At 63.8% G+C, this 17974-nt stretch overlaps 3 protein-coding genes across 4 annotated transcripts; 2 read left to right on the forward strand and 1 right to left on the reverse strand.

Annotated features, from left to right (window-relative positions):
• The first annotated feature begins 1699 nt into the window (after positions 1-1699).
• TCAP (titin-cap) lies at positions 1700-4176 on the forward strand. 2 transcript variants are annotated; one of them, XM_073325913.2, is made up of 3 exons: positions 1700-1904; positions 1976-2156; positions 2987-4176. In XM_073325913.2, exons 1-3 carry the CDS (start codon positions 1700-1702, stop codon positions 3405-3407), a joined length of 807 nt encoding a protein of 268 aa, XP_073182014.2. In that variant the 3' UTR covers positions 3408-4176. The 2 variants fall into 2 exon arrangements, with proteins under 2 accessions (XP_073182014.2, XP_073182013.2); XM_073325912.2 differs by lacking the exon at positions 1700-1904 and having other exon boundaries at positions 1927-2156.
• Positions 4177-8667: 4491 nt separating this feature from the next.
• Positions 8668-10315, reverse strand: LOC140903832 (telethonin). Its single transcript, XM_073325710.2, has 2 exons — positions 9929-10315; positions 8668-9172 (listed from the first exon to the last, which is right to left on the reverse strand). The coding sequence occupies exons 1-2, from the start codon at positions 10075-10077 to the stop codon at positions 8752-8754; spliced, it is 570 nt and encodes a 189-aa protein (XP_073181811.1). The 5' UTR covers positions 10078-10315; the 3' UTR covers positions 8668-8751.
• A 3679-nt stretch (positions 10316-13994) lies between these two features.
• PNMT (phenylethanolamine N-methyltransferase) lies at positions 13995-17152 on the forward strand. Its single transcript, XM_073325616.2, has 3 exons — positions 13995-14148; positions 14787-14994; positions 16383-17152. Exons 1-3 carry the CDS (start codon positions 13995-13997, stop codon positions 16822-16824), a joined length of 804 nt encoding a protein of 267 aa, XP_073181717.2. The 3' UTR covers positions 16825-17152.
• Positions 17153-17974: the final 822 nt, after the last annotated feature.

The following is a 17974-nucleotide window of genomic DNA, read 5'->3' on the forward strand; positions in this document are numbered from 1 at the left end:
ATACATAAATTCATAACCAGGCTTTGTAGCCAGATCTTATAATGACTCTCAGGTTTAGAACAGTACAAGCTTTCATAAGCAATCTTGCTTGACATCTATTTACTACACAATAACATTGTATACAAAATACAGCCAGTTGATTCAACTGCATATTCTTTGTGGTTCTTTGTTCTCGCCGAGGGGGGGTCACAGAAATGTCGACATAGCAAAAAATTACCTGTAGCTTCTCTTTCCCTTGCTGCAATTCCATCAGCCACTGCATTCAAGGGGGCTAAGCAGCCTTCAGGTTTGATGAAACCTTTGCCTCACGAAGGTGCATTTTTCCAATTGCAATATCCAGATGTGATAAAAACCATACCAGCTCCCATTCCACCAGCATTGTCGGGGCATGCATCCAATGGAGCAGGCAAACAAAAGGCCTTTCCAGCGTATTCCAACCTGGGCTGGGTTCAGGGGCCACGTCTCCCTAAAGCAACGCTGCGCTCTCCAATCATGGGCTGAGGAAAATCCATTTCTGGTTGAGCTGCTTTGTGAGTTCCAAGATCTGACGGCGTCGACGAGCCTGTGATGTCTATCCCTTCCCTGGGTTTGGTATTCTCGTCTGACGTGGCTGGGGGGCTTGGTCCAGTCTTTTTATGAGAAGGACGCATGACAAATGGGTCCATTTTGAGAGCTAGCTCTAGTCCCTGTGCTACGAGGGGCCTGGGTCCATCGGGCCGCGTGGCGTTGCCCTAGTGTAGGGTGTCGGAGCGTTAGGAGGGCAGATAAGCTGCTGGATCTACGCAATGTGCCGGTGGCCAAGCTTCAGGTCTTGTGGGGAATTTGGGAGGAAGGCAACCTGGCTTCCCGGGGGCCCGGCCATCACCAGAGCTCTGGCAGTGGGTGGGAGATTTGAATTTCTGGCTCTGCTGAGTGGCCGGTCCTACTGCCCTGCAGGCAGGGGAGGGATGGGTCTTCTCGGCCCTGGGGGTGAATTCAGAGCTGGTGGTATTGCCAGCCCTCATGGGGGGTTTGTGGAGTTGGGCTTTCTTCCCCTCAAGGACAAAGGTCTTTCAGCCAGGCTCTGAGGCTGCATCCCTGGCCCACCCCACAACTCCCAGCACAAGAGGCTTGATCTCCACTGTAGAGGGGATTGACTAGGGTGAAAGAAAGCAAAGCCATGTAGAAACAGGGCTCCCCAGCCCACAGTCTCTGGGCGAGGGGGGTACACCCAGCCCTGGCACCTGGCACTCCAGGAGCCCCCCAGCACCCTGCAGTCGCAGGACAGGCAGCTAAGGTTTGGTCTGGTCATCCCCGGCACACCCCAGGAGCAGCGTTCTCCTCACTGTGCGGCCAGAAGGAACATTCCCTGCTCCCCTCCGCGCCGGCGGGCAGGGGCTGGTCACGGCCCAGAGCCCAGAGTCCCCCCCCTTGGCGGCTTTGACAGCAGCCCGCTTCCCAGGGTCGCACCTCTTCCGAAACGCAGTCAGGACCAGCCCTCGGCTGCCGGCACTGGAACGGCTCCGTGGGCCTTAGGCCGGCGATCGCTCACCTTGGAGCAAACTTGGAGTAAGAAACCAACGTGGGGTGATTTCCAGGGGGGCCTGGCCCCTTCTGCCCCTCAGCTATGGGCCTTGTTAATCTCGGCCTGAAGCATCGGCCCTGGGAGTATTCCTCCTACGCATCCGCTGGCTCTCACACACACACACACACACAGGGCATGACTGTGCGGCACGCGTGTACACAGGGAGTGCCAGCAACACCTCCCAAAATAGCACTGGGAAGGCTATTTAAACCCTGGCCCAGGCCAGGCGGCCAAGCACCCAGGGCTCAGACACACAGCCGGGCTCTCACACACTCACACACACTCACACACACAGCCAGGCTCACACTCACACACACACACACACAGCCGGGCTCTCACACACTCACACACACACACACAGCCGGGCTCACACACACTCACACTCACACACAGCCGGGCTCACACCCCCCCCCCCCCCAGGCCAGGCGACCCACAGGGCGAGGATGTTCGGCAAGCGCATGGTCCCGCACAGCGTGGGGGTGCTGTCGGCGGCCGAGCTGGGCTGCCTGGTGAAGGAGGAGGACGTGGTGCGGCACGAATCCTTCACGGCCGAATGGAGGGACCTGTCGCTCTCCACCAGGCCCCAGGAGGGGTGAGTGTGGGGCGCGGGCACCCCGGGCAGCGGGACAGGGCGTTGGGCTCCTTGTGCCCCCGGCCCTGGGCTGAGTGAAGCCCTGGGAGTTTCCATGGAGGGGCAGCCGGGGGGCCCTGGAGCAAACAGGACCCCTGCCCTGGCCCCTCCTCCGTGCCCAGCCAGCCTGGGGCAGAGGGGTCGCAGCCCCTGGGCACAGCGGTGCCCCTTCCCCTCTGCAGCCCCTGCCCAAGCCTGTCCCCCTGCGGCTGCCCCTTCCGCCGTCCAGGAGAGAGGCAGACCCAGCTCTGGGGCCGCGCTCCCAGCCCCCAGCCCTGGGTACAACGTCTGACTGGGTGCAGGGTGGGGGATGGGGTGGAGCAAGGCCCCCTCTGTCCCCCCCCAGCCCTGGGTACAACGTCTGACTGGGTGCAGGGTCGGGGATGGGGTGGAGCAAGGCCCCCCTCTGTCCCCCCCCAGCCCTGGGTACAGCTTCGACTGGGGGATAGGGTGGAGCAAGGCCCCCCTCTGTCCCCCCCCCAGCCCCCAGCCCTGGGTACAGCGTCTGACTGGGCGCAGGGTGGGGGATGGGGTGGAGTGTGGCCCCCTCTGTGCCCCCCCTGCCCCCGGGCCTGCAGGGCAGCTCCCCTAGCGCGGGCGTCTGTGGAGCTCAGGGCAGAAGGGACCCCAGAGTCTCTCGCTGCCCCCCGGCCCCAGGGGTCGTAGCCCCCCAGCCTCAGGGGGCGGGTTGGGTCCTTGGGCTTGTCTGGGCTCCCTGCTCCCAGGAGGCGATGGGGGGGCTGCCGGGGGCTGCTCCCCGGGTCCCTAACGTTCCCCCCCCCCGCCCCCAGCTGCTGCCTGCGGGAGGCGGACGATCGGCGCAAGGAGACGTACTGGCAGCAGCAGGAGACGCGCTTCGTGGTGCAGCGATCGCCCGGGCTCCTCATGCGGCTGGGCCGGCTGGGCGAGCCCCTGGCCCGCTACCCCCTGCCCTACCAGCGGGCGCTGCCCCTGCCCCTCTTCGTGCCGGCCGACCTGAGCGCCAAGGCCGAGCGGGGAGCCACCCCGCCCCAGCTGCGCCACAGGATGGACTTCGAGACGGCCCTGGCCGGGGGCGCCCCGCCCAGCGGGCAGTGCCGGGACAAGAGGGCCGTGTCGGAGATCACCAAGGAGCTGCCCCCCGTCGTCCAGCCCAGCCGGCCCGACTTCGGCAAGGGGGACTTCCCCCGCTCCCTGTCCCGCTCCCTGTCCCAGGAGGCGCAGAGGGGCTGAGGGGCCGATTTCCCCAGCCGGGGCCCTTCGGCGCCCGCTTGAGACAACGCCCAGAGCTAGGGTTGCCCAGGCCCCACCACCTTGTGCTCTCTGTGTTCACGCTGTGTCTGTGTGGCACCCATGGCGGCTGCCAGGGTGGAGCTGTGCCCTGCCATGCGCCCAGGGCACCACCCCAAGTGCCCGTCCCCAAGCTTTCCTTCAGTGCCAAGGGTTTGTGCCCGGTAGGAGCTGAGAGGCTAGAAGCAGGCTCTACTCCCGTCTGTTAAACCCTCCAGTGGGCTCCTGGTTCCAGCTGGGAACAGGGGCTCCTGGGTCTGGGACACAACGCGGACGTCTACACGCCACACCTAGCCCCAGCTCTGACGTGGGGTCAAGCCCAAGGCTCCATTTCGCCCACCCAGACTCGCTTGTGGAGCCCGGCCTGCCATTGCTGTGCGGACCCTCAAGTGCAGGCTTGGAACCGAGTCCACGAGCCGGGGTCCCATGGTGAGCAGTGTAGACATACGCAGGGGCAGGACCTCTGGGTTGTGTTCCAGTGAGTTAGACAGGCGAGGTCATGCCCAGGGGGCTGGGGGATGGTGCCCCGGCTGCAAAAGGACAATGCAGGAAGGGATGGAGCGAAGGGGCCACTGCGGGTGAGATGAAGGGGAATCCCAGCCCCTTCACCGGGCAAAGTAACCCACCTTCCGCCACCGGCGTGGGAGCCCTGAAGCACCAGCATGATGGGGAGGAGCGCCCTGGGGGCTGCAGGTCCGCGATGGGGGAACCGCGGGGAAATGAGCCCGGGGTGGGAGCTGGCAATTGGGGGAACTGTGGGGAAATCGGCCCGGGGTGGGAGCTGGCAATTGGGGGAACTGTGGGGAAATCGGCCCGGGGTGGGAGCTGGCAATTGCGGGAACTGTGGGGAAATCGGCCCGGGGTGGGAGCTGTTGGCTGCTGCGGTGCGGCTCCGGGGGTGAGGGTGGTACCAGCTGCTGTGCGGGGAAGCGGGGGGAGAGGTAGGTTTCTATCCGCGTGACTTTTCCTTGTACTGCAATAAAACTCTAGTCTCAACCCCAGCGTCCCGCCTTGGTCCTATTCCTTTGAAATGCGCGAGCAGTCGCTGGGGGGCAGCCTGCACCGAGCCTGACCCCCAACAGCTGGATGGGGTCTGAGCTAGCCCAGCCACGGTGCCAGTTACAGCTGGAATTGCCCTCTGCCTGGCATGGCCAGGCCTGCTTCCGGGGCAGAGCGAGGCACAGCGTGGAGGGGCCCGGCACTGTACCCTGCTCCCCCAGTCGCAGCCCAGTGAATCCAGCTGAAAGGCTGATGAAGTTTTGCACCGAGAGAGGGGGCCATTGGGCTGATGGCAGAGGGGCTGGGGCCCCCGTTAGCCCCTCTCCTTGAAAAGGGACAGGGTGGGGAAAGGAGCAGGGGCAGGAGCCATCCCAGCAGCCGGGAGCTCAGTGGGTCCCCCGGGGAACACTGCCCTCAGGCCAGGCTGGAGGGAACCGCAGGCCAGGAAGCAGTTAAAGGGAGCCAGGAGCCTGGCGAAAGCCCATAGCTGGCGCTCCGGGGGGCCAGAGGGTACAGCTCCATTTATTAAAGGGGCACGGATGGTTTCATGACCATGACTTGTAGCAGTGTAGGCCTGGGAGCCAGGACTCCTGGGTTCAGCTCCCAGCTCTGATATTTGACCCCAGCCCAGTGCCTCAGTTTCCCCACAGGCCCTGCTCGCTCCCTCCGTGCCCAGAAGCCATGGAGGTGTGAGGCCTCCAGCGATGTGCTGCCAGAGCCTGAAGGCAGCAGCGGTTTGGGCAGGGCCAAGGGTTAACGGGCTGACAGGAGACAAGGATCTGGGCGGGGGGGTCCATGTTCTGTTCCCCTCGCCCACACACGCAGCAGCAGGCTGACCCTGCCCTAGTATAACTCGCACGAGCAGAAGTGACTCCTTGTCTCCCTCCAGAGGCTGGCCCACAGAAGGGGTTAATGGGCTGGCTACAAGCTGTGGCTGGGAGCAAATCCTGCCAGGCCGTTCCCCGGGCCCAGCTGAGACAGGACCTGCTCCCGCTGGGTTCTGGCCAGGATCAGCCCCTGGCGGGCAGAGGCGGGCACGGCCTCCCAGAGTCTCCTGCCTGAAGTCTCATGAGGGAACCGGGACTGGCCCTTCCAGAACGGCCTCCTGTGCTTAATTATAGCCCGGGCAGGGATCTGCTTTCAGAGCTGGGAGCAGGCCGGGCCCCCTGCCCATCCAGCATGGGGGGGGGGGGCGCTGTCAAGGCAATGGCTCTAAACAGAGGCGCTTGGCAAGTGACCACAGCCTGCAGGTGACCTTGCCGAAGGCTGGGCGCTGTTACTTTTAAAGGCAGCGTGTCTTCCCCCGCCCCCCCCGCCCCGGCTTCGTCCCGTGCGAGCGCTGGGTGCGAGAACTGCACGGGCCGCGCCACGTGCCCAGTGGGCAGAGCCGCCCAGCCACGTGCCTGCTGCCAGGGCCGGGAGGCTGCATCCCACACTCAGCTCTGCCGGTGCCCCTCTGGCCCGCCCCACACGCCGCCTCGTATTCGAGCCACAGGCTCCCTCTCCTTGCAGCCCTGACCTGGCCCCTCATCCCACCCCCCACCTCCTGCTGCGCCAGCCCCGGGCGACCCATGGGCTGAGCGTTACTCAAGCGCTAACCCGGCAGTTTGCCGTGGCTGGGCAAACAGCCCCCTGGGAGCCGCCCCAGCTCATGCCAGGTGTGAGCTGGCCCCAGTGCCCAGCGGCCTCAGGGCAGAGCAAGTGTCTGTGTCCCCCGCCCCTGCGGCCCTGTCAGCTGCCACCTGCTCCTGGCCTGGGAGCAGAACTTTAACAAGGCCATAAACAGCTTCTGTCCTTGGCACAGCCAGGCTTGGGGGGGAGCGGGGCAGGGGGAGGACCGGAGGTTTGGCCAGAGGCTCTTTAACCTCTGCAAGAGCGGGGGGGGAGGGGGCACCTGGCATGGCGTTCCCTGGGAGCTGGTCATGCGTCACCCAGGGGTGGGGGGGACAGTGATGCTCCGCCCTGCGCCCACCCAAAAGGCAGCAAACTACTCCTAGCGGTGGCATCCGTCTAGCTCCCAGGAGCCCTTGGGCACTGGGGGCCAGTCTTCAAGCGGAAGCTGCCTGCCAGGCTGCCCTGATCCCCAAAATTGGCAGGCTTTCTGGGGTGGGAGCATGGCCTGGACCCACTGCCCTGCACCCCAGCCGGGGGGGGGTGGGGGGTTGGGAGGCAAGCTGCCTGTCAGGGGCACAGGGGGCCAAAGGGGGGACTTATATTAGCGCTGGGTGGCTGGAGGCCAGCTCTTGAGGGGCAAGCCAGAGCAGGTGCTGTAGTCGCAGGGTGGAATTAGGACCCAGGCGTCCTGCTGCCCAGTCCCGTGTAGCCCCAGGTGGGCCACCCTTGTATCGGTGTCATCATTGTCACCTGCAGGGCGCACCCAGCTGTATGCCCGTGCCACCCCCTGGGGGCAGCCTGCCAAGCAGAGCTAAGCCCCTCTCCCCCCGCCATTGGCAACTCACTGCAGCGTCTCCCTGAGCTCAGCTGGCAAAGGCCTGGGCCCTGGGGAACCAAAGGGCCTGAGGCTTCACCGGTTTGCTGGGGAGGGTTGGGGGGGTGTTAGCCAGGTGCCTGGCATGTGCTGCAGCTGGCAGCAAAGGGGCTGCCCTGGGGGGTGATGGCGTTATGGCAGCAGGCGTCACCTGCGGTGGCAAAGTCTCACCCCTTCACCGTCCTCGCGTGCGAGTGGTCAGTCTTTGAAGCAAACGCTGCAGCCGTGTGAGGCGCGGGACACGCTCCTGCCGGGGCGCTGTGGCCCGCGGGAAGGGTTTGCTCTCCGCCTTGTTTGCCAAGTGACGTTAAGTCTGGGGTGCCAGGGGCTTCCTGGGAGCCAGGTGGGGGGGTGGGTGGGCTGGGCCTCCCGACTCAGGCGGGTGCCTGCCTGGCGTACGTGACCTCCTGTGAGCGAGGCGGGGGCCATGTGGTGTGAACGACCAGACCCCACTCGGAAAATAGCCAGGGTCAGCGTCACGGCTTCTTTCTCAGCTGGGAGGCTGACCTGGGGGCGTGGAGGGGGGGGGACTCGCCTCTGCCAAGCCCCAGCAGTGGGAGGGGGCAGGAGCAGATGCCAGGGGAAGCGCTGGTGCCCCGATTGCAAAAGCCCCCCGCCCCACCTTGTGTGCCGGCTGCAGCTGTGTGTCGAGAGTCAGCAGCGAAGCGGGCTGGCCTGGGGCCCCAGCTCTGGCCCGTCCCCCGGGCTCCCCCATGCCAGGACGGCTACCACGGCGAATGGAAGGAGCGAGTCATGCCGCCTTTCCTCCATTTATTACCCAGACGGACCGAGCGCCACGTAACAGCAACACGGGGACGCTGACAGGGAATTCCTCACCCCGGACTATCAGCCCAGGGGATTCAGGCTGCAAATGAGCTCCCGAGGTCAGCCCTGTCCTGACATCTGCAGGGAGCCGCTCGCCGCCCTCACACACCAATCCTCCTCCTGCAGCGCCGGCCAGCTGAGCCTCGCCTTGCGCCTCCCCATGCCAGCAACTGCAGCCTCCCGGGTCTGCCGCATCGCCACTTAATCGCTTGTCCTCCCCGGGCTAGGGACATGATCCAGCTTCTTGACTCTCGGTCACTTGCATTAACCACTAGCCCACACTCCTCTCCCAGAGCAGGGAATAGAACCCAGGAGTCCTGGCTCCCAGCCCCTGACTGCTCTAACCACTAGCCCCCACTCCTCTCCCAGAGCAGGGAATAGAACCCAGGAGTCCTGGCTCCCAGCCCCTGACTGCTCTAACCACTAGCCCCCACTCCTCTCCCAGAGCAGGGAATAGAACCCAGGAGTCCTGGCTCCCAGCCCCTGACTGCTCTAACCACTAGCCCCCACTCCTCTCCCAGAGCAGGGAATAGAACCCAGGAGTCCTGGCTCCCAGCCCCTGACTGCTCTAACCACTAGCCCCCACTCCTCTCCCAGAGCAGGGAATAGAACCCAGGAGTCCTGGCTCCCAGCCCCTGACTGCTCTAACCACTAGCCCCCACTCCCCTCCCCCGCTGTGCTGTTAGATCCGAAGCTCATCAGCTGTTGTGACAGCTGATTGACAGCCCAGCCATCAGCATGCATGGCGCTGTACGAACCCACGGGCCCTGCCCCACAGAGCTCACAGCCTAACTTGAAAAGCCACACGCAGCCACGGCGTAACCTCGCTGAGCTTACACCCGGGATGGCTTTGGCCCTGGGATGGGGCCTCTACAGTAACCCCGCGTTGCCCGGCTCACCGTGGGTACTTCTCATGCAGGGGGAGCCGTGAGCTGGGAACGCAGAGCCCTATGGGCAGGTCCGTGCCCCGGCCCCTCAGCCCCTCTGCGCCTCCTGGGACAGGGAGCGGGACAGGGAGCGGGGGAAGTCCCCCTTGCCGAAGTCGGGCCGGCTGGGCTGGACGACGGGGGGCAGCTCCTTGGTGATCTCCGACACGGCCCTCTTGTCCCGGCACTGCCCGCTGGGCGGGGCGCCCCCGGCCAGGGCCGTCTCGAAGTCCATCCTGTGGCGCAGCTGGGGCGGGGTGGCTCCCCGCTCGGCCTTGGCGCTCAGGTCGGCCGGCACGAAGAGGGGCAGGGGCAGCACCCGCTGGTAGGGCAGGGGGTAGCGGGCCAGGGGCTCGCCCAGCCGGCCCAGCCACATGAGGAGCCCGGGCGATCGCTGCACCACGAAGCGCGTCTCCTGCTGCTGCCAGTACGTCTCCTTGCGCCGATCGTCCGCCTCCCGCAGGCAGCAGCTGGGGGCGGGGGGGGGGAACGTTAGGGACCCGGGGAGCAGCCCCCGGCAGCCCCCCCATCGCCTCCTGGGAGCAGGGAGCCCAGACAAGCCCAAGGACCCAACCCGCCCCCTGAGGCTGGGGGGCTGCGACCCCTGGGGCCACGGGGCAGCGAGAGACTCTGGGGTCCCTTCTGCCCTGAGCTCCACAGACGCCCGCGCTAGGGGAGCTGCCCTGCAGGCCCGGGGGCAGGGGGGGCACAGAGGGGGCCACACTCCACCCCATCCCCCACCCTGCGCCCAGTCAGATGCTGTACCCAGGGCTGGGGGCTGGGGGGGGGACAGAGGGGGGCCTTGCTCCACCCTATCCCCCAGTCGAAGCTGTACCCAGGGCTGGGGGGGGACAGAGGGGGCCTTGCTCCACCCCATCCCCGAGCCCGCACCCAGTCAGACGTTGTACCCAGGGCTGGGGGCTGGGAGCGCGGCCCCAGAGCTGGGTCTGCCTCTCTCCTGGACGGCGGAAGGGGCAGCCGCAGGGGGACAGGCTTGGGCAGGGGCTGCAGAGGGGAAGGGGCACCGCTGTGCCCAGGGGCTGCGACCCCTCTGCCCCAGGCTGGCTGGGCACGGAGGAGGGGCCAGGGCAGGGGTCCTGTTTGCTCCAGGGCCCCCCGGCTGCCCCTCCACGGAAACTCCCAGGGCTTCACTCAGCCCAGGGCCGGGGGCACAAGGAACCCAACGCCCTGTCCCGCTGCCCGGGGTGCCCGCGCCCCACACTCACCCCTCCTCGGGCCTGGTGGAGAGCGACAGGTCCCTCCATTCGGCCGTGAAGGATTCGTGCCGCACCACGTCCTCCTCCTTCACCAGGCAGCCCAGCTCGGCCGCCGACAGCACCCCCATGCTGTGCGGGACCATGCGCTTGCCGAACATCCTCGCCCTGTGGGTCGCCTGGCCTGGGGGGGGTGTGAGCCCGGCTGTGTGTGAGTGTGAGTGTGTGTGAGCCCGGCTGTGTGTGTGTGTGAGTGTGAGCCCGGCTGTGTGTGTGTGTGAGTGTGTGTGAGCCCGGCTGTGTGTGTGTGTGTGAGTGTGAGCCTGGCTGTGTGTGTGAGTGTGTGTGAGTGTGTGAGAGCCTGGCTGTGTGTGTCTGAGCCCTGGGTGCTTGGCCGCCCGGGCCAGGATTTATAACGCCTCCTTGCTGCTATTTCCGAGCCGCGTCGTCAGGAGCTATATCTGCCCCACGCGGTCACGCTCCAGCACTCCAGACACCGGACACCACCCGCGTTTGCTGTTTACTGGAAACCAGCTCCGGCCTGGCGCTCGCCCTGCCGTGCCAACGTTTATACCCCTGCCCCTCGCGGAGCCTTTGGGAAGCTGCAGGGGTCTCAGCTACGGGGTGTGTGTGGTGGTCGGGGGTGGTGATCCTGGGCCACTGTCCATGCCAGGTGGCCCCAACCCTTTCGGAGTGTGAATTAACCCTTTGCAAACCCCCAGCCCAAGGCTGGAGGACAGGGCTGGTCACAGGGAGGTGAAGTGATCTACTCTGGGTCACAGAGGGAATCAGTAGAAGAGCTGGGAATAGCCAGGAGTTCTGATACCCTCGCCTATCCTGCTCTAACCACCAGACCCCACTCCCCTCCCGGAGCTGCGAATGGAACCCAGGAGTCCTGGCTACCAGCTCCTGTACGCTAGACCACCATCCCCTTCTAGGGCTGGGAATAGAACCCAGGAGTCCTGGCTCCCAACCCACCCTGCTCCCGCTGTAACTGACTAGATCCCGGGCCTCTCCCTCCCACAACTTCAAAGGCCAAGGCTAGTGGGGAAAAGGGGTGGTGGCTCTTTTCAAGGTCTCCCCCTTGCCTCAGAGCTGGGAGGGTGGGGGCGATACCAGCGGAGCCGGCCGGCTGGCTGGTGGGGCCCAGGTGAGCCAGTGGCCCCTGGATGGCAGAACCCAGGTGTCCCGAGAAAGCATGTGGAAGCTGGAACTAGAACTGGGGGCGGTTCTCGGGTTGGGTTTCTCATTGACGGGCCGGGCTCGGCACTGCCCCAGGCCATGGAGCACAGGGCCTGCTGGTCTCCAAGTTTGGGGGTTGAGCTTATCCTGAAACCTGACCCCGGAGGCCCCCTGTGTGAGTGGCCCCCTGGCCGGTGAGCTCCCAGCCCCTTGTTCGGTGGGCCCACCCGGGGGCAGTGACAACTGAGCGAGCCCAGGCTCCGCCGGCCCAGAGACGCAATGTGAAAACCTCGCCCAGCCGGGAGAATATGTGCTGAGCAGCCCGGTCTGGCTGTCCCGCCGGGGACAAGGGGATGGGGCTAATTATAGACGCCCTGGGTCCAAGGATTCCTGGGGGCGGGCGATGTATCAGCATGTGAAAGACTCACACTTTCCGGGTGGAGAATTGCGGCTTAGAGGGGGGGGGGGGGGCGGGGCAGGGAGCCAGGACTCCTGGGTTCTATCCCAGCTCTGGGAGGGGAGTGGTTAGAGCAGGCGGGCCCCTGGATCCTTCATGGCCAGTAAGTGGCCTCCAGGTATTGGTCTCAGTGGGGAGCCAACGACTGACCAGGCCGATGCCCCCCATTCTGGGCATGTTGGGGAGGGGGGAGCAGCCCGTGCTGTGCGGGTCAGCAGAGGACCCCAGGCTGTGGAGCTGATGCCCTTCCACCGGCTCTGGGATCGCACGCCAGGGGCCGGAGGATCAGCTATCAGCCTGACCCCAGCAGCCCACCCATGCAGCCAGCAGCAAGTGACAATTCCCACCCCCCGCAAAAAGCCCGCCAGCAGCTCACTGATCAAAACACATTTGCCCCGCCAGAGAGCTGGGATCGGCCCCAGTTAATGGCCTTTCGCTGACATAATTTATGAGCTGAGGCAGCTTTTCCAAAACAGCCTGAAAGCACCTGGGGCTGCTAACCCGTTCCAGGCCTGGCGTTATCAGCTGCACCAGAGCTATTTCACAGCCACAATTGACAGGGCCCCGAGGCCGGCCCCCCTTGCCCGCTAACTCCATTACCACCCTGGTTTGCATTGTGCCAAGGAGCCCCTTCCCATCACGTGGGTGGGGGGCTCTGAGCGGATCCAGCTGCCATGAATGGGCTGGGAGGGGAGCTGGTTTGTTCCTGCCTGGGAGTCTGAAATCAGCGAAGAGGCTGAAATTGGCGAGGGGAGGTGGCAAAGGGAAGCCCCCTGCCCCTTCCCCATTGGCTGCGGTGGATCTCCCCCCCCCCCCGCCCAACCAGTGCTGGGAAGGGTTCTAAGGCCTGGGGTCCTTAGGACAGCCCCATCTTGCCCCTGGCACGGGAGGCACCAGGGAGCCAGGGTGGAGCGCTAGGGATGGGTTGAGCAGGCTGGCCAGCTGGTGGCTGAGAGCTGGGGTCCTGCTGGGGCAGAGCTGCCTCCCCCCCAGCACATCACAGAACCACCCTGCTGCTCAAGTGCAATTAACGACCTGTGTTCCCGAGGGGCCCATGTGGAAAGGAATCAACAGAGCTGTGGGTTGGGGGGGACCCATGGCTGCGATAGCAGGGGCTGTGGGTGGGGACTGAGGGGCGCCGGCAGAGCTCTGGGGGGGGGGGGGAGCACAGGGCTGCAATAGCAATGAGGCTGCGGGCGGGGATTGAGGGGCGCCGGCAGAGCTCTGGGGTGGGAAGCACAGGGCTGGAATAGCAATGGGGCTGCAGGCGGGGATTGAGGGGCGCCGGCAGAGCTCTGGGGGGCAAGCACAGGGCTGGAATAGCAATGGGGCCGCAGGCGGGGATTGAGGGGCGCCGGCAGAGCTCGGGGGGGGGGGAGCACAGGGCTGGAATAGCAATGGGGCTGCGGGCGGGGATTGGGGGGCGCCGGCAGAGCTCTGGGGGGGGGGAGCACAGGGCTGGAATAGCAATGGGGCTGCAGGCGGGGATTGAGGGGTGCCGGCAGAGCTCTGGGGGGGGGAGCACAGGGCTGGAATAGCAATGGGGCTGCGGGTGGGGATTGAGGGGCGCCGGCAGAGCTCTGGGGGGCGAGCACAGGGCTGGAATAGCAATGGGGCTGCGGGCGGGGATTGGGGGGCGCCGGCAGAGCTCTGGGGGGGGGGAGCACAGGGCTGGAATAGCAATGGGGCTGCAGGCGGGGATTGAGGGGTGCCGGCAGAGCTCTGGGGGGGGGAGCACAGGGCTGGAATAGCAATGGGGCTGCGGGTGGGGATTGAGGGGCGCCGGCAGAGCTCTGGGGGGCGAGCACAGGGCTGGAATAGCAATGGGGCTGCGGGCGGGGATTGAGGGGCGCCGGCAGAGCTCGGGGGGGGGGGGAAGCTGGCACTTCCCTTACACTCATCTTCACAAGCATTACGCTCACTTGTGCGGAGCCAGACCCCGTCAGGAAGCTGAGCCAGTCGGTGTGGAAGGGCAGCTCTGCCGGAGCGGCAGGACGCAGCTCGGCCCCCACCCGGCGTTGACACTAACCTGGTTAGCCGGGATGAACGGCCACAATAAAGTCGCCTTTCAATATGCTTGGCAAATGATCATCCGGTGCAAGATAAACTAATCTCCCACCCCACCCCCGCCGTGTCTCTGGGGCCTCCATTAACTTCCCTAAAGGTCCATCCAATCACTGCACAAGAAGCTTCCTCCCCGCCTGGCTGGGCTGGGGGGCCAGCGTGTTTCGGGGGGCGGGAGGAGGCAGCTAGAGAAACGGCCTCAATTTCCATCCGCCCTGCGGGGCGCACCAGGTCCCATCTGCCTGGCGCACGTTGGGCCCTAATCAGATTGGGCCAATTAGCACATTGCGACGCCCTGAGCCACCCAGGGCAGGGGCTATAAAGGCCGCTCCCTCAGCCCCAGCTGGGCGTGAGCCGGCCGCTGATCCCCCAGCCATGAGCAGCATCGTGGCCGTCGGGGAGAGCTACCAGAAGTTCAACCCCAGAGCCTACCTGCAAAACAACTACATGCCCCCCCGGGCCGACTTCAGCTCTGAGGACTGCGTGGTGCCCTGGAAGCTGCGGCATCTGGCTGAAGCCTTCGCCACAGGTGAGGGTTGGGGTGGCGGCGTGAGACAGCAGCTGTAAATGAGCCTTTAAAGGGCTTTGCAGGCATCAGTGGATGAAGCCTCCGAGCTGCCTTGGGAGGGGAGTGTCACGGCCACCCTGTTACTGATGGGGAAACTGAGGCACAGACTGATGCCATCACTCTCGCTGGGCTGCCCAGGGAACTGGTGGCAGAACTGGGAGCAGAACCCAGGAGTCCTGGTGGTAGGGTGACCAGATAGCAAACGTGAAAAATTGGGACAGGGGTTAATAGGCATCTCTATAAGAAAAAACCCTGAATATCGGGACTGTCCCTTTAAAATCAAGACATCTGGTCACCTTACCTGGTACCCAACCTCCCACTCTGATCGCTATGCTCTGTTCCCCTGGCAGCTCGGGGGAGAGAACCCAGGAGTCCTGGTGCCCAGTCTCCCACTCTGACCACTATACTCCATTCCCCTGGCAGCTCGGGGGACAGAACCCAGGAGCCACGACTCCCACCCCTCACCTCCGCTAGGCTGAAACTCTCCTTCCATTTCTGCTCTCACAGCCTCCTCCACTGCAAAGCAGGTAACCAAAAAACTCGCCCGCCCCACACCCCTCAGCACACGTCCCTCTGTACCGGTCTCCCTCGCCCCCCAGGTGACATCCACGGCCGCACCCTGATAGACGTCGGCTCCGGCCCCACCATCTACCAGCTCCTGAGCGCCTGTGACCACTTCGAGGAGATCATTGCCACCGACTACCTGGAGGTGAACCGGGCGGTGCTGCGCCGGTGGGTGCAGGGCGAGCCTGACGGCTTCGACTGGAGCCCCTACATCAAACACGTCTGCCGGATTGAGGGCAAAGGGTAGGCGGCTGCGGGGGGGAGGAAGGGGGCAGGCTGCGACCAACTGGTCGGTGGCCCCAGAGCCGGGGGAAGAGCTGCTGGTGTGGGGTTCGGCTGGAGGCAGCCCCGGGCAGCGGGAGCGAGGGGCGTTCGAGCAGGACTGGACGCAGCAGCCGCTCTGGCTGATGCTCCGTGGTCCGGGCTGTTTGTGTGACCTGAGGGTGTCGCTTGAACTCCCAAAAAGTCGCTGTTTGCTGGGTGGAAATGGACGGGGGCGGGGGGAGGATTTAGCAAGTGGGTGACAAGCGGGGGGTTTGCTGAGCCCCAGAGTTAAAGGAGCCAGGGAGGCCTTGGAGTTGTCGGCCAGCACGTGTCACAGGGAGCGCACCGCTGCCCCAGCCGTGTCCCACACGTTCACACACCCCCCGACACCCCCTCACCCCCCCCGCTCTTTGAGCCTCGCCCCCCGCCCCCGCTCGCTGAGGTCACCAAGTCACTGCCCCTCCAGCCTTACAAAGTTGACGCCCAGCAAGCCCCAGTGTCCTGGGCCCGCTAACCCACCGCCTGGCCTCACCCCCAGGGGCTTTGCCCTGCCAGCCAGAGAGGCCAGGCAGCGAGGGCACCAGCGCTCCGGCTCAGCGTGACCCTCACACCAGGGCTCTGCCAGGCTCTGGCGTTCGAGACTCGCTCATCAGCCCTGCTCCGAAAAGCCAAGCTGAGCCGGCCTCCCGGCCTGGAGGGCAAGTCTCCTGCAGCAGGGCTGGGGGTAGGAGCTGCTCGGGGAAAGCAGATTGCTGGCTCCAAAAAAACCAACCGGAGAGCGTCAGCGATGGTGCGGGGGGGACGACTCGTGCGTCCGGTCACGTCACTGCAAAGCCCCCGCATTGATTGCGACCAGGGCACTCCTCAGGGTACAGATTGCTAACCAGCCCCAGGGCCAGGGGCTCTGCCCGCCCTGCTTGGGAGCAGCGAGTGACGGGGGGCGAATGATCTTCTGAGTGCAGAGAAGTGTTCTGCCCACGGGCTCTGGAGTCCCTCCCGGCTGTAGCTCGCCCAGACAGTTATACAGCTCCTCAGGGAAGCGGCTGGGCACCTGGCCAAGGAGCCAGCTAAACAGCCTCTCCCTAGGAGTCTCAGCGGCGGAGACGGACCACGGGTGGGTCCCTCTTATCACCACAGCATCTTGAGTGGGCATAAAAGTCTCACCCCGCCCCATCCGGCACATTTCCAGGGGCCAGTTGGGCCAGAATTCCCCTTTGGCGCCTCTGATCCCATCATCCCCCTTAGAGCACCGTAACCCCCCCCCCACCTCCTAGGTGCGGCTGGGTACACTACCCCCTGCTGCCCATTGCTGGACTCCCCTGCCCCCTTTCTCATGGTCAGGCCTCATTCTTTTCTGGCTTGCACAGGGAGCAGTGGAAGGAGAAAGAGCAGAAGCTCAGAGAGAAACTGAGGCAGATCCTCCCCATCGACGTCCACCAGCCCGAGCCACTGGGCTCCCAGGTGGGCCAACCGGCCGACGCCCTGGTCTCCACCTTCTGCCTGGAGGCGGTGAGCCCTGACCGGCCGAGCTTCGAGAGAGCCCTGAGTAATGTTACCACCCTGCTGAAGCCCGGGGGCCATTTCCTCCTCATTGGTGCCCTGGAGGAGTCTTTCTACCTGGCTGGTGAGGCCAAGCTCTCAGTGGTCCCAGTGAGCGAGGCGGACGTCAAAGAGGCCTTGAGCAAGAGCGGCTACCACATCCACAACTTCCGCTCCTACCTCATGCCGCCCAGCCTGAAAATTGGTGTGGATGATGTGAGTGGGGTCTTCTTTGTCCATGCACAGAAGAAGCCTGTGGCCTGTGACTAGGCAGGCCTGGGCACTCCTCTTGTTCTTTGCCAAAATGCACGTCCTACAGTAAAGTGAAGCTTGGTAGCTAGTAATGCAATAGATAACCTGACATGCTGCGTGATTCTCCTTACGGCCCCCTCCGCCCCCAGCTCATCTCCTTCGCACGTGGTAGCCAATTTAGCAGTGAAGGGGTTAAATGAAACTGGAGGCAGGTGGATTAGCTGGTTCTCTGAGAGGCTCATAAATTCTAGGCTTCTATTAATGGTCCTGTTCCCTATGTCTGCGTAGGGCCAAGCATGGCTTGAGCAGTTACTGGAGTATCAGGCAGGGTTGGCTTTCGGTAGCACCTTGTGCCGTACAGAGTGAAATCCTACTCGGGGCATGCATTTCGAGAGCCCCCTGATCAGCTCTGGGTGCTTATACAGCACTTTGCGGGGGGGGGGGGTGTTCAAAGTGCTTACATCATTCAGTTAATCTGCCACCCAGCCTGTGAAGCAGATCTGCCTTACCACCCTTGTTTTATAAACAGGGTAACTGAGTCACAGAAACTAAGTAGGGGCTAGTTAGAGAGCGAGAGCTGGGACTAGAACTCAGCCACTTCCCAGTTCCTGATCCTGCACTCAATGCACTGGTTTCTCCCTCTCCACATAGTTTTCCATGACATGCAGCCACCTCTGGGGCAGAACGCAGCACCTGCTAAAGGGCAGACAGTAACATTCCACAAGAGTTTAGAACAGGTAATGAAAAACCGCCTCCCACTCCATCTGAAAGTGAAAGGGGAGTAGGAGGTAGGCAGAATATAAATTACCCATACTGGAATTTCATTGTATAGGGAGAATACAAAACTAGGCAGAATTTCAGCAGGATTCCAACTTCAGAATTAGTGCAACTTAGTTTTGGTACCAAACCCATCCGCTGAAGACTTTAGTGAGAACCTCAGATAATTTAGGCCCAACAGTTAGATTTTTACTGTATGTTTAAAGTACATTTCAGAGAAGCTACCACTGATGAGATGTTTTCATGATTGCCATGGCACTTTACCTAGACATTTATTTTGTGGCTATAGACATGTTCCATGCTGTTCTCAGAGAGTGATACACTGTGCCTTTGTTTTACTGCATGAGAATCCATTGAAAATAAAAGCTATAAAGTAAAGGCAAACGGGGCT

This window comes from Lepidochelys kempii, chromosome 27 (genome assembly GCF_965140285.1).
Source record: "Lepidochelys kempii isolate rLepKem1 chromosome 27, rLepKem1.hap1, whole genome shotgun sequence".
NCBI lineage: Eukaryota > Metazoa > Chordata > Testudines > Cheloniidae > Lepidochelys > Lepidochelys kempii.

Coding starts and splice junctions, on each gene's coding strand:
- LOC140903832 (XM_073325710.2), bottom strand. CDS start 10,077: ATGTTCGGCAAGCGCATGGTCCCGCACAGCATGGGGGTGCTGTCGGCG. Junction 9,173..9,928: donor TCCACCAGGCCCGAGGAGGG/GTGAGTGTGGGG, acceptor CCCCGCCCCCAG/CTGCTGCCTGCGGGAGGCGG.
- PNMT (XM_073325616.2), top strand. CDS start 13,995: ATGAGCAGCATCGTGGCCGTCGGGGAGAGCTACCAGAAGTTCAACCCC. Junction 14,149..14,786: donor GGCTGAAGCCTTCGCCACAG/GTGAGGGTTGGG, acceptor CTCGCCCCCCAG/GTGACATCCACGGCCGCACC. Junction 14,995..16,382: donor TGCCGGATTGAGGGCAAAGG/GTAGGCGGCTGC, acceptor TGGCTTGCACAG/GGAGCAGTGGAAGGAGAAAG.
- TCAP (XM_073325913.2), top strand. CDS start 1,700: ATGACTGTGCGGCACGCGTGTACACAGGGAGTGCCAGCAACACCTCCC. Junction 1,905..1,975: donor CACACAGCCGGGCTCTCACA/CACTCACACACA, acceptor TCACACCCCCCC/CCCCCCCAGGCCAGGCGACC. Junction 2,157..2,986: donor TCCACCAGGCCCCAGGAGGG/GTGAGTGTGGGG, acceptor CCCCGCCCCCAG/CTGCTGCCTGCGGGAGGCGG.